This window comes from Phycomyces blakesleeanus (assembly GCF_001638985.1).
Source record: "Phycomyces blakesleeanus NRRL 1555(-) unplaced genomic scaffold PHYBLscaffold_15, whole genome shotgun sequence".
Classification (NCBI taxonomy): Eukaryota; Fungi; Mucoromycota; class Mucoromycetes; order Mucorales; family Phycomycetaceae; genus Phycomyces; species Phycomyces blakesleeanus.
In genome coordinates, this window is record NW_017265148.1 from 626,928 (window position 1) to 640,856 (window position 13,929).

Here is a 13,929-nt window from a genome sequence, read left to right on the forward strand (position 1 = left end):
ATTTATGTCTAAGACATGTCATAAGTTTAGTCGATAGCACATCATTATCACGGCTAAAATACTAAAGTCGAATTGTTTCCTCGGATCTTGTCTCAGATTTGAAAAACAAAATAAATATAACCCACCCACACAACGTTGCTTGTGCGTTATAATAAAAGCCGTCAACTTTTCTCTGGGTTAATAATTCCATATTTTATTCCACCGATAATCTCGCTTGAACTTTTTAATTTCTTCTTCTACTTTTGTCTTCAAAGTGGCGACAATGTCCCAACCCAAGGTCTATATAGTAATCTATTCGCTCTATCATCATGTTCACACATTAGCACTTTCGGTATTAGAAGGTATATGTTGAGATTCAATAACATTTTATAAGCTATATATGTATATGTCAATTAACAACACAATCTACAGGTCTTGAATCCAAAGGCATAGACGCAAAGATTTTTCAGGTAGAGGAATCGCTTTCAGAGGATGTTCTTCGCACTATGCACGCTCCGCCTAGACCAAATCTACCCATCGCAACCCCAAGTCAGCTTGTAGAAGCAGATGGAATTATCTTTGGAATCCCCACACGTTTTGGTATGGTTCCAGAGCAAATAAAGACGTAAGTGTACTATATAAAGTACTACAAATTGTTCCTAATTGCATCCCTAAATACCAATACCAGACTTTTGGATGCTACAGGCCAGCTCTGGGCAGCAGGTAGCTTAATTGGCAAATTCGCTGCAACATTCTTTTCAACCGCATCCCAGCATGGTGGCCAAGAAACAACCGCATTGACTACAATAACATATTTTGCTCATCACGGAATGATTTATGTCCCATTTGGATTTGCCAACTCTGGATTATTTGATAATAGTGAGGTCATTGGTGGATCTCCATACGGTGCTGGAACAATCACTAATGGGGATGGTACTCGGCAGCCATCCGAAAAAGAATTGGCCATCGCTAAGAACCAAGGTGAAAATTTTGCAAAGATCCTAAATACATATATGAAGGGTAAACATGCCAGTGGTGCAGACACAGATGCCTCAATTAAATCTATTAAAGGGTTTAGTATCAATGAATCTCGCCCCAACACACCACTCGTCAACAGCGATCATCACTCGGATAGTTCAGTCGGTTCTCCCTCAATTGGAACAGACCTCGTATCCGCTCAAACCAATGGTCAGAACCTATCCCCAGTAGCTGAACAGAAAAGCGATAATGCAGCTGACCCCGAAACTCCTCCTGTTATTGTTACAACAAACCCCGAAGGTAGAACTCGCAATGCATCTTTTGGATCGTCTGGGGCTACTGGTGCAACAGCAGCAACAGGAGCAGCCGCCGCCGTCGCAGTAGCAGTAGCAGGAGCAGTAGCAGGAGCAGGAGCAGGAGCAGGAGCAGGAGCAGGAGCAGGAGCAGGAGCAGGAGCAGGAGCAGGAGCAGGAGCAGGAGCAGGAGCAGGTTATGGAGCAGCTTCATTAGCCAAAAAAGAATCTGTAACAACATCAAATGGCGCATCTCCCGAGACAGCTGAGCAAACACCCATGTCAGATACAAAAAAGAAGGGTGTACGCTCAATTGATGATCACATCCCTCGCGTTCCTCCAGAAAACAACACCAAAACGACCAACATGACCACCTCGCAAGGAAATCCAAAGCCAGAAAACGCCACAACCTCTTTGGATAATGCCAATGATCCAACTACAAAGGCTACTGATGGGACTGTATTAAAAAATGGAAATGGAAATGGAAATGGAAATGGAAATGGAAATGGCACAGCACCAACCAAGACAGACACAGGAATTAAACCAACTAATAATAAAGCAGATACCATCGAGAATCCCGGACAGTCCTCTTCAGCCGATCATATTTCTCCTGCTGATCGAATCGCAGAGCCTATAGGCAAAAAACCATCTACTGTTGGACCTCAACCTACCGAGGCTGCTACTAGAGAGAAACCGATTGTTGCTAATAATCAATCCAATCTTAATACAGCTCCGGCTCAAGCACAGAAAAAAACACAAGTGCCCAAGAAGAAGAAGAGTCTTTGGTTCTGTTGTAGCTGATCAGATTAGCTGCACTAAGGACCCAAGACCATATTAATCTACTTTATACTGATAAAAATCATCTAATACTTTTACTCTTAAAAAACATAAACATATACTCTTTACTATCCCTCTAATGTACACGGAATATTTTTTAAAATAAAAAATTCTTGAAATATATATAGTATAATCGCACACAAACACACACACTCAAATCAATCGTGTAAATGTCTAAAGTCGATCAAGGGATATCAACTCCATATTTCGTCTGAACCTGCAGCGATTTAGAATAGAGCCGAGGGAAAAGAATAATAATAATATAAGAAAGGTATTCAAGAACCATTGGCTACAGAGACTGCCTTGCGAATGAACTCTGAAAATCTTTCACCATATGTTGTTGGTGGGACAGATGATATTGTTGCCTATGTATTCGTACAAAGAAAACACCAACACATAATAAAGTATCTGATTATCAATACTAGTTAAAACTCTTGATATTATGTATATTATATTCACCTTGTTTTGAGTCATGCTTTTCCAAATATGTTCCGTCTTCTTGACAATATTGTATGGTGTTAGGATGTCAATGATCCCGATAAAGTACAGAATATCCAAATCACGATCATCCTTGTCACTCGAGCAATAGCCACCGTTGTCTGCGTAAAAGACGCATTGTGATTGCCTACTTTTATTAATATTATCGTTATTTAATTATTTAAAGATAAAATTGAACACTAATGTTTATAAGTCAATTCTTAATTTTTTAATTTTTTTTTTACTCTCGCTTGACTTTACTTTACTTTTTTGAAGGGGTTTCAGGCAGCTCAGAAGGATCCAATTGCTTTGGATTAGCTTTCTTCAAAGCTTGTCTGACAACAGCGGCCTTATCACGACGAATTGATACCTTTTGAGGTTCAAGAGGCTAAAAATAAACAAAGTTAAATCTTCGCCAAAATGTGAACGGGTCATTTTTTCTCTCTCTTTGTGCACCCTCTTTTCTTCTTACCTTAACAATCTGTAGCTGATTATCTCGAATGCCCTCTGAATTACCTCTTTTAAGATCATGCACACCTATCAAAAGACTATAGTCCATAATGTTCAGCTTCTTTAGAAACTTTATGCAGTGAATCATAAAATTAATGGAATCAGCGTCGCTTGATCTTAATATTCACTTTCTTCAATCCACATACCGTAACATCATGTTCAAGCTGTGTTAAAAATGCCGTCCGTTTCTCTGGGCCAAGCTGTAGTCGACAATTATGCTCAATCCAATTTTGATCTTTCATGACAGCATGAGGATTCTTTGCTACTTCTTCATTAGGTGTCCATCGCCCAAACAACGACCCTTTGAGATCAAATATCTGATGGACATCTAGATTTGACGGGAATATGTTTTCCATCACTACAAAATGAATCTTTCTATCGTGAGGTAGTTTTATTCGATGAAGACCATATAAACGACACAATAAGGTGTTTGGGTTTTGACAGATGTGCTAATAAACATATCTATTTGTGAGTAAATCATCAACTTTAACAGAATGCTAATAATAATAATAATATTACTTTGTAATAGTCCTTGAGAATTCTGCGCATAAATTTATGCTCTGTAACATTGATGGTCTTGATGATAAAACGATAATCGCGGGAATAGTAAAAGAAGCTACCACTCTTTCCTGGCGACCCCAATTCAGATAGAATGTATTTACTTGTAAGAGACATCTATTAAAATAAAACACAGCAACGCTTATTTGATATATATATATATATATATATATTTGATCTCATAATCGTTTATTAAACTTACTAGATAATCACCAGCATCAACATGGAATCTTTCACGTATATTTCGAAACACCCAAGGTGCATAATCTTTGAACTTGAAATCATATTTCACGCCTGGGGTCAGTTCATTTCCCGTTCTATAATATATACATATGTTTATAAGCATTTGACGAAACAAATAGAAAGGTATTGAACTAGTTGACTTACACATCAAATACTAGCTTATGAGCAGCCTTAAAATCTTCTTGGATAATTTCCCTTTTCAATTTTGCAGAAACTCGCCCAACCTGTAACCATTTTCATTCTCTTACATGTCAGTCATTCATTCATTCGTTTTCGTTTCCTTGTTTCGCATTTCTTTATATGTATACCCAAAGCAAAGAGTGATCAAACTACTGCAAACTTACCGCAATTCGAATACCTGTCAGCATATCATACCTTTATTTCATTTTGATTTTTTTTGGTAATGTAAAGAGAGCAATATATAGATAAAACCTTTAATACCTCTTCATGTGTGTGTGTGTGCGCGCTTTTTTTATTTTATTTTTTTGCTTGTGTTGAGTTACATTTAAGTTAGATCTATAGACTTACATGAGTATGTAGTTGCGATGCCCTTCAGCGACTCGTGTTCCAAACCGCATTCGATTCTCGGACATCTCGTCCTGATTCATAGACTTTTGAAGTTCATCACTATCCTTTCTACGTTGGACCGTCCGACGCGTCACACGTCTTGATGTGATTTCGATCTTTAATGCTTCTCGTTCTTCAAAACTCATTGTTCCCAGATCAACTGTAGGATAACTGAGTTGAGTAGTTACCGTGGACTGTGGCGATATTGAAGAAGAAGAGACAACCGAGTGCCTTGGGTCATTTGTTTGATGCTTGCGTTTTTTTACGACACCTGTAGGTCCACCCCGATTATGAGTCAAAGAACCACGCTTTTCGAGCTGTTTAATCAGCAAGGTTTGGTTTTTAGGTGAAGGAAGGATATCCGAAGAGCTATTAGGATTTTGGATGGTAGACATTTGGAAGTAGTGTTTTGAACTATTTTCGGTTGTTGTAGCCACGAGTGGTTGGCTTGACCGAGTCGTCTTTAGTAGAGGATTGGTAAGAATAATCTTTTCATGACCAGTGGAGTAACTGAGCGGCTGGTATCCAAGGGCAGGATCATTTTCTATCAAAAGACCAGGCGTTGTTGTGGTAGGACTGGAATGATAGATAACAGTAGGCATTGCTTCAAGTAAGAAGCAACAAAAGAATAGAAAAAGAAGAGGAAGGAGAGGAATGTGAAGAAGAATAAACAAGTACTTTAAAGATATTATTTCCTTTCTCTATTCTGGGGTCAAGAAGAAGGAATGGATTAAGAAAAGTGAATATTTGATGAACAATCGTATTTCAAAGTATCGATCACGGGGAAAGAATTCAAGAAGTCTGGCTCATACCAAAACCTCTTTCTTTTTTCTTTTCTCCTTCTCCCCTTTTCTTTTCATTTATTATTATTATTCTTCCTACCACCAATTATCGTCAACTGCTTTTTCTCAATCTTTCTCAATTTATCATATATACACATATAGCCCATTATTGTTCTTTACAGTCTTTTCTCTGTATTTTCCGCTTTCTCTATAAGCAGTTTTTTTAATAAAAAAGAAAGGTACTTTAGGTAGACTTTTTAATATACTAATATGAAATTTAATGGTTACACTATCTACCAATTCTTGTCATGTTTTTGGTGATGATTTTGATTTTGATTGTGGTTATGGTTGGACTGGTTGTGATGGTTATGTTCCTTGTGGTGATCAACCACCTCATGAATAGCGAATCCAGTCAACCCAACTGCAGCCGCTGCACCAGCCAATTTTAGACCAGTGTTTGATCCTGAAAAGAACGAACCAATTCCACCCGCCTTGGCCTCTGGCTGCTGAGTCTGCTGAGTCTGCTGAGCTGGAGGAGCTGGGTAACCATTCTGTTGTTGCTGCTGAGGGCCAGGATAGCTTTGGGGAGCAGGGTAGCCCTGAGGAGCAGGATATCTCTGAGGATCTGGATAGCTAACACCGCCCTGGTATTGTTGTTGTGGAGCTGGGTATCCCTGCGGAGGAGGATAGGCACCTTGTCCACCATAACTGGGAGGGGTTTGTTTTTCTTGTTGAGCTTGGTATCCTTGCCCTTCGTAACTAGGAGGAGCCTGGCCTGGGGGAGGACCATATTGGCCTGGGGGAGGGCCATATTGACCTGGAGGAGGACCATATTGACCTGGAGGAGGACCATATTGACCTGGAGGAGGACCATACTGGGATTGAGGTGGGGGTTGTCCGTATTGACCAGGATTTCCATACTGACCATCTCTACATACCAATCAATTCAGTCTACTAGATTCTGCACCTCGTTGGGTTGCCTTTTTTTCTCTTTATTTTTATTTTTTATTCTTAAGAAAAGCATAAACTCACTGCTTGTTATCAGACGATTGTGGAGCTTTCCATCCGCCTGCAATTGAAGATATAGGTAAGCTTGTCTGTATTATACGCGTAGAAATAAAACAGCCTTCAAATATCTATATTAGATAGCGATAATTACCTGGCTGTTGTGGGTTGTACATGGTGAAAAATAAAGCAAGACTATGTATATATGTATGTATGTATATAAGAGAAAGTAGATCAAAGGAAAAGGGGGGTAAAAATATCAGAATAAATAGACATGCAAGGCATAAAAGGGTGAGTCACACAACCGTAGTTGTCGGGAAGTAGTTGAGGAGTGTTTTGTCTTGGCACTTTGCAGCCTACAGTATTTCTATTTTGTCTAAAAAAGGTAACCAAATTGTCCAAAAAATTAATTTTGATTCGCCCAGAAAAAAACTGACAACGTCTAAATTCAAAGTAGAAATACGGTGAGGATAAAAGGAGACTATTACAACCGCGATTTACAACTTAATCCTGGTTACTTTACATACAAACATAAATATGTACCTAAATACACAAGCACATACATATACACAAGTACACACACACACACGCGCGCGCGTATATATATATTAATATTATTTATTTATTTATTTTGCTTGTATATATGTATACATACATACACACACACAATTATATATATAAAGAGCACAAATGTGGCTAAATAGAGGATGATGCGTGTTATGTGTGTGCGTATGTTACTTATATACGTATATACGTATATACATACAAGCATACAAACATATGTATATATATGTATATGAGTGAGTGAGTTCGTAAGTGCGTGCGTAAGTGCGTGAGTGAGTGAGTGAGTGAGTGAGTGAGTGAGAGTGTTGTATATGAATTGAATAAAGGTACATGAGATTTAAGAATGATAATTGGCTAGATGATACACTAATCCTTCGCGAGTGGCATAGGCTTTGTTTCGCTTGCAGCCTGAAACAACACACTTGTAAATCTCATCACCTCTATGGGCACTAACAATATGATGGACAACATGAGTTTTTCGCTTGAAGCTCATTTGACAGGCAGGACAAAGTGTAGGATGGTAGGCATTGTCTAACAAGGTCTGCAGAGAGGCTGATATCTGAGACTTTTTCATGCGTGTAGGAGCCGGCCGTTTGGAAATTGTAACCGATTTCTTTGAAGCAACGAGTTGAACACTTGTAAAAATATATAAAAGAAAATTACGATGATATACAATGAAAATCGGATAAAATCGAACCAGATTTAATTGTATCTTTGTGAGTTAGATTTGGTTTCAACGCCCTCCATTATAATAAATTGCGTTTTTGTACCTTGAATCAGATATCATAGTCACAGTGTGAGCATGCTCAAGATGATAACGCAGTCCAGGGCGTGAGCTATACGCATGGTTACAGGTTGGATGAATACATCTGTATGCCTTAACTCCACTATGTAGTTTATAGTGCATATGGATATCAGATAAACTAGATCCTGTGTAGTAGCAGGAAGGACAAATTGGCGGTGGATAGCAGTGATCAATTAGTCCCATCAATAACCCTTTTTGGCCTTCTAGTCGGCGCCTTCCTGGACCAGCACGCTTTTGTTCGTTTTGCTGTAAATACACTTGGTGTGAATGTGCCAACATTGAGTTTTGGCGTGGGACCTGACCATCAATCCGAAACTGACTGCAATCATTAGGTTGTACCAATGCAGTCTTGATGGAATTTTCATAATCCTCTGTTTGCCTAAAACAATGTAATTTAGTATAGATTGGGACATTAATTACAGATTTATATATAAACGAAAGCAACTTATATATATATATTATGTTCTTGCTATCTGAAAGAACTAGAAAAAGCAAACTTTTATTTTTTTACCATGGTGTCAAGAGACTCGGTAATTCTGTATCGCTAGGTAGCTCCGAGGGATGTTGTTTAGGGTCAGTCGAACAAGTGCTCCCACTCATGATACAATGGTTCGTGTCCATGTTCTCATTCTTTCGCTACTCTCTCTTTTTGCTTTCGTCCAAAAAGACCGGCCAAACTATCACCACAGTCACGGTCGGAGCAATCGACACTCCAGCCCGAGAGAATATTCATATTAAATTATTATTTTTACAGGCATTTACGATATTGTAATACCAATAAACTTATATTAAAGAACTCTGTAACTATCTGCGCTTAGCCAACGTCCATCGTTCGATGCCTTTGGTTTGATTACATTGATTTTATCGAGGTATAATGGATCAATACGACCACCAAGATTATCAAATCCTAGTTGGGATACTTTTTGAGTGGCAGTTTCGCAAGCAACTCTCAGAGCAATTGTGGCTGATAATCCCTGACCAAGACAATATATGACACTGGCAATAAAAGTATCTCCTGCACCAACCGAGTCCACCACGCTGTCCGCTTTAATAGCCTTAACCTGCTCAACATGACCTGTTTTTCCTTCTAGGCAGGCAGCACCATATTCACCCCAAGTACAGAATAGAGTTGACCTTTTTTTTTTAAAGAAAAAAAAGACAATTAACAAATTAATACTTGGATCAACAAAAAATTAAAATATGTATCTCCTCGATTGCCTTACTCTGGTTTGCAGTCTGGTTTCACGGCTTCGAGAAAATCGTTTGCATTATTGAAGCCTCTTGCTTGCGCAAATATCTTTGAGAAAAATACAACATCACCCTATTGTATTCAAGTATGAATTTCACAAGCTCCTTATAAACATTCAATGTTTTAAATTGATTCTCAATTCAACTCACATTTGACATGAGCAGATCAATGTCTTGCCGGTCAGGCTTTTCAAGCTCAACTGATATTGTCATCTTTGAACGCCAATTTTCTTTTTGACCTTTTGTCTCCAACCATCGAATCTGCAAAAGGGCCTCACTGATATTTCTGCCTTCAAAGTGGACCCATGTAAATGGTGCCGCGTTAAAATCGAATTGAATCGATTTTGTGAGGCTAGTCATCTCAATCTTGCGTATAAATTCATCCAACGTGATTTCAAGCGTACTAAATATACCAGAGTTTAAGAATCTTAATCTTATATTAAACATTAAACATCAAATAATAATATCTTACTTGTTGCACGAAATAATAGTTCTTGATCCTGATGCCTCATTGTGGATGATGTAGGATGATGGCATACTTGACTGACGGTACAGACATGTTGTCATCTTAATTCCATTTGACTCCAGTTCAGAAAGAAGCCCACTTGGGGATATCTCGGGTATTTTTAGTTTGTATAATATCCAATGCTTAATAAACTTACGCCGAGGACTCTTTGCTGCCAATCGCCGACATGCACCAAACATGAGTTTTTGGAAATTGAGTAAGAACACGACACGTATTGACACAATTTCCGCCGATTCTTTGCTCGGTAGAACTTGCTCGCAGCTTTGTATCTTCGGCGGGAAAGTGGCTCACATGAAGAATAATATCATTATAAATTTGTCCAACAATCAAGGTGTGGGTTGTACGGTAGTGCATTGATGGATTGGGTGAAAGAGACCGAGTAGAAGGCGTAGGTGAACTGGATCGAGAATGGGTACTATCTTTACTTTCATCTACTTTCAAATTTACTCGAGAGCGCTTCTTGCTTGATAGAAATCCCATTTAGATAAGTGTAAGTATATAAGTATATGTATAAAAGAGAATTTGGTATAATTTAAACAGAAAGAGGAAGAACAGGATTAAAGTAAAAGATGCATTTAAGCGAGTTAAAACTGTTTAAACATCCGCTTGCCACACACACACACACACACATGTTGTACTTCCATTAACCTTTTTGGCTATCCGCCTTCTCTCTCTTCCTTCTTCTTTTACGTACGCCAAAGTATATTTATAATGGAATCCATTCAACCTATTCTTACTGCTTCGAAAGAATTACTACACAACCTTGAATTATGGTTCGATTCCCAGCCTCCCCAAGTCCAAAGTATTGCACGCATGGCACTAGAAGAATGTTGGAATAGTTATTATGCACTATCTGAGTCAATCAAATCTCAGGACATCGAGCAGCAGAGAGAAAATGTCGCAGCACTCTATCTTGACATAGCAAGACTTAAGGCCACATTGGGACTTGAAGGGTCTGAAGCAGCTCAACAACAACAAGTACTCCGTAGCTGGATGGAATCTCGTGAACCCGACGCAATCCCACATCTCACACAAGCCGAACAAGTCCTGAAGACATTACCAATCCAATCTTCTCATCCGCCAATCCCACCCTCTCCAACACCACGTCCCGAGCGACTTGCACTCCAGCAAACTCCACCGGACGAAGAACATGTCCACGTGAGCCCCGAACAGTTGTCTCGGCTGCTGACAGGCTATGCACCGGCATCAGGTCGATCCCATGAACAGATTGCGCATGAGATCATTATGGATCCTGAGTTTAAGCTCTACAAACGAGAACCAGACACAGATCTCGAATCGAGAGTACGAACGATTGCTACCAAAGCATTCTTTGACCGAGTTGCAGAAGAACTAGATAATGGTCACTCAGAAAAGTCTATTCCATCTTTAATGAATGATATCCGCACAGTAAATAAACCATATTGTAGTTTATTTATTTTTTGGAAACATTTTTCTTATTATCTTTATTTGTGATTTGTAGCGTTTAGTAGCCTTGGTACGTGAAGGAAGTCCATGGGTCGAGCGTATAAAAGAAGCTATTGATATTGAATTGATCGAGCAAGAAACAAAGAAGGGCGCCTTTGATCTTGAGAAAACATTGGACATGATTGTGGATTTTATGCTGCAAATGTGTGCACCAGCTAGGGATGAAGCAATTCAGGCCATTCGTTCCCTGCCTCGGTCGGTGGACAAAATAAGGGCTATTCTTGAAACACTCGAGGACATGTTGTTTGATTTGATGAACTTCCGCTTGCGTGCCCTTCGCCCAGCACTTATACCAATGGCTGTGAGCTATGAAAGAGCTCGTTTTGCAGAAGCTCTAAGCCATGGTCAAGCAGGGTTAGCAAAGACCCGAAGCTGGTTGCAAAAAGCTTATCGGCGTGTTAATGAGGCCAACAAACAAAGAGTGCCTGCAGAAGCAGCCAAAAGACCACAAGCTTTTCCTTCAAAAGATATGGTATTTGAAGAAGCATTTGTATCTCTCTTGACCTCCACCGATCCTCTGATACGTATTACCTGCCCCGAGACATTATTGTTGGATGTTGACCGACTGGCAGACTACCAGCAGCACGTACATCGTATAACAACGGTGGCCGCTCTTTTAATGCTAACACGTAACTTTGGTGGAACCGGAGATCTGACAAAGCTTACAAATACGCTGAGTGTGATACTAGAAGATTCTGCAACAGTACCGATTGATCATCTCACGGTCGAGATTGGGCAACACATCAAAAACCCGTCTGTTCCTCACACTATGGTCAGATCGATGGTTGAGAAAACACTGACTCACAATGATATGGTATACACACTACTTGCACGTAGAGTTGGATCTGTTTTGCGCCATCACCTTCACACTGGTCAGCTTGTAGAGCAAGATACACTGGTGAGCAGCGGACTTGGCTATGTTCGTCAACCCCTGAAAGACCTGTCCCAAAGGTTGTATGTTCTTGTTCATCACAACAGACAAGTATACCAGCCTTGGTATGACACCATTATTCAAGACGAACAAGAGGGTATTCATGTTAACCCTACCCCTTAACAAATGAACATAGTATTCTTACAGCATTGAACCATAGACGAGGTTTTTTTTTCTTCTATCATATTGTAAATCTTCATTTAAATCAATACAGACAGCTTGCATGTAAAATTGCTTTGTAGAGCGTTGGATTTGCTTTATTGAATTTTATTTGCGTGTACATGTACGTGTACGCGTGCGCACATGTGTATGCTATTTTATTTGAAAGTCTTATTTCTGGGATAACTCGTTACCAATTTTGTAGTTCATGATCTTGTTCCAGTCCAACTTGTTACGAGTCAGCGGCAAAGCTCTACGCAAACCCTTAAATGCATTCTCGGCTAATTCTTCATAGCTATTGTTTACAGCTGTGTGATACCGTTTATCAAATGTCGTAATTTCCTTGACGATAGCCTTGGCTGTCACTGTAACATCCTTTGACAAAATAATAATAGTAAATAAGTGGATTTGTATTATTATTATTTTCCTTTATAGAAACATACTTCTTTAAAGGTAACCGTCGAATCAGACTTCTTGTCCGAGTTTAGCTGAACGTTTCCATCCTCGTAATAATGAACATGTACTTTGGTAGCACCTTTGAGAGCACCTGTTTCGCGATTATAAACCCAAGTAGCGAGCCATCTACCATTCCTACAGAAAGATACGTTAAGTTATTCCAAGTTGTTAACGTTGTATCGTGACCTATTTTGAAGGGAGGGGGAGAGTTAATTATTTTACCAGTAGTTATTAGGATTGTACTTGTTGTCGACAATAGCAATAGCAATGTTGTTTTCGTCAAGACCATAGACAGAGCATACACCGTTTGGATAATGATCATTTACATATTTATGAGCTTCTGTTTCCACTGCTGCTCTATTTAATTATATTTAAGCACCATGTAAGTACTCTCTTTTCTTATTTTACGCATACGCATACGCATACACACACACACGCATAAATACAAGATGAAGCCCAACCCATCTATGTTCCCTCCTTTCTTTTCTTTTTTCTTTTTCTTTTTACCTAAAGTCTTCTATTGGAAGATCTTCTGTATGATCTTTCAATTCAGTTGCTACCTTTAATACGTATATGTGTGTTAGTCAAATAGTCATTTCTTTCTTTCTTTCTTTTTTACGTGCGCACACAAATATAAATACATAAACATTATTATTATATATTATATTACCAAGCGAATGTGATCAAACTGGAAAGACTTTTTGGAACGAGGATCAAGGTACCGGTCTAAATCAACCTTGCCATGTTTTGATACGATAACCTATATTTTATTTATTTAAAGAGAGGTGTACAATTGTCAGTAAAGAAAGCTTTTTTCTTTTTCTTCATTTCTTTGTTCTTAATATAAATAAAAGGCTGAATATGAATTACCTCATAATCAAGACCTGGTGGAATGACAGTAATCAACTGTTCAGTGTTGTATTCTTCAAGAGTAGTAAGAATTCCGCTTTCTAAGGCCTTGTCATCGTCAACCAATGTACGAACATCTAAATAAATATTATGTATTTAGTTTTGAAAGTTTGCGCCCAAATGTGTAAAATTTTAGTCTACATGTATATATATAATTACTGTTTCATACCGTTAAACACATCATTCACTTCACCGGGAGGACTGGCCAACAGGAATCCAGATGCAATCTTGACTTTATCTTCAATCGAGATGTCTTCCATATTTTATTACTGCTGTTTTTACTGTGGTATAAATGGTATAAATGGTATACAAAATAATTTATATATATATATATATATATATTGTATTTGTATAGGTGTATAAGTTTACAAGTGGCCAAGTGTACAAGTTTTTATAAGCAAAATAAAAATAAAAGAGCAAGAGTTAAAGAGAAGAAGAAGGGAAATACAGATATTAAATTCAATATATATATATAAATTGATAGGTGCACGCTCTCGTACTGCCAAAATAAATAAATAAATAAGGGGATTCTCAAGCACCCGCCAAGGTCCTAAAAGTTGGCGTTGAAATCCAAATAAAGATTAGTGAATGTTTTCTAATTTAGCCAATTTTGTTGG

At 38.6% G+C, this 13,929-nt stretch overlaps 6 protein-coding genes across 6 annotated transcripts; 2 read left to right on the plus strand and 4 right to left on the minus strand.

The window, feature by feature from the left end:
• Positions 1 to 256: 256 nt before the first annotated feature.
• On the plus strand, positions 257 to 971 carry PHYBLDRAFT_101399 (benzoquinone reductase; the record flags this gene model as incomplete). Its single annotated transcript, XM_018427639.1, has 3 exons — positions 257 to 347; positions 412 to 604; positions 668 to 971. Coding segments are annotated over 3 exons (588 nt in total), but the record flags the coding sequence as incomplete, so codon positions are not given.
• A 1,421-nt stretch (positions 972 to 2,392) lies between these two features.
• Positions 2,393 to 4,555, minus strand: PHYBLDRAFT_97924 (hypothetical protein; the record flags this gene model as incomplete). The annotated part of the gene is made up of 10 exons (XM_018444037.1): positions 2,393 to 2,452; positions 2,547 to 2,712; positions 2,831 to 2,952; positions 3,037 to 3,144; positions 3,221 to 3,523; positions 3,594 to 3,749; positions 3,835 to 3,949; positions 4,020 to 4,099; positions 4,220 to 4,250; positions 4,404 to 4,555. Coding segments are annotated over 10 exons (1,293 nt in total), but the record flags the coding sequence as incomplete, so codon positions are not given.
• Positions 4,556 to 7,130: 2,575 nt separating this feature from the next.
• PHYBLDRAFT_70022 (C2H2-type zinc finger transcription factor) lies at positions 7,131 to 8,198 on the minus strand (the record flags this gene model as incomplete). Its single annotated transcript, XM_018442199.1, has 3 exons — positions 7,131 to 7,428; positions 7,564 to 7,977; positions 8,110 to 8,198. 3 exons carry the CDS (start codon positions 8,196 to 8,198, stop codon positions 7,131 to 7,133), a joined length of 801 nt encoding a protein of 266 aa, XP_018289680.1.
• A 130-nt stretch (positions 8,199 to 8,328) lies between these two features.
• On the minus strand, positions 8,329 to 9,910 carry PHYBLDRAFT_79711 (hypothetical protein). Its single transcript, XM_018443494.1, has 5 exons — positions 9,509 to 9,910; positions 9,319 to 9,450; positions 8,997 to 9,249; positions 8,822 to 8,919; positions 8,329 to 8,732 (listed from the first exon to the last, which is right to left on the minus strand). Exons 1-5 carry the CDS (start codon positions 9,850 to 9,852, stop codon positions 8,387 to 8,389), a joined length of 1,173 nt encoding a protein of 390 aa, XP_018289681.1. The 5' UTR covers positions 9,853 to 9,910; the 3' UTR covers positions 8,329 to 8,386.
• Positions 9,911 to 10,083: 173 nt separating this feature from the next.
• On the plus strand, positions 10,084 to 11,911 carry PHYBLDRAFT_147394 (hypothetical protein; the record flags this gene model as incomplete). The annotated part of the gene is made up of 2 exons (XM_018431857.1): positions 10,084 to 10,779; positions 10,853 to 11,911. 2 exons carry the CDS (start codon positions 10,084 to 10,086, stop codon positions 11,909 to 11,911), a joined length of 1,755 nt encoding a protein of 584 aa, XP_018289682.1.
• Positions 11,912 to 12,009: 98 nt separating this feature from the next.
• PHYBLDRAFT_159308 (hypothetical protein) lies at positions 12,010 to 13,720 on the minus strand. Its single transcript, XM_018433965.1, has 7 exons — positions 13,482 to 13,720; positions 13,274 to 13,389; positions 13,074 to 13,163; positions 12,911 to 12,963; positions 12,626 to 12,760; positions 12,391 to 12,538; positions 12,010 to 12,322 (listed from the first exon to the last, which is right to left on the minus strand). Exons 1-7 carry the CDS (start codon positions 13,570 to 13,572, stop codon positions 12,119 to 12,121), a joined length of 837 nt encoding a protein of 278 aa, XP_018289683.1. The 5' UTR covers positions 13,573 to 13,720; the 3' UTR covers positions 12,010 to 12,118.
• Positions 13,721 to 13,929: the final 209 nt, after the last annotated feature.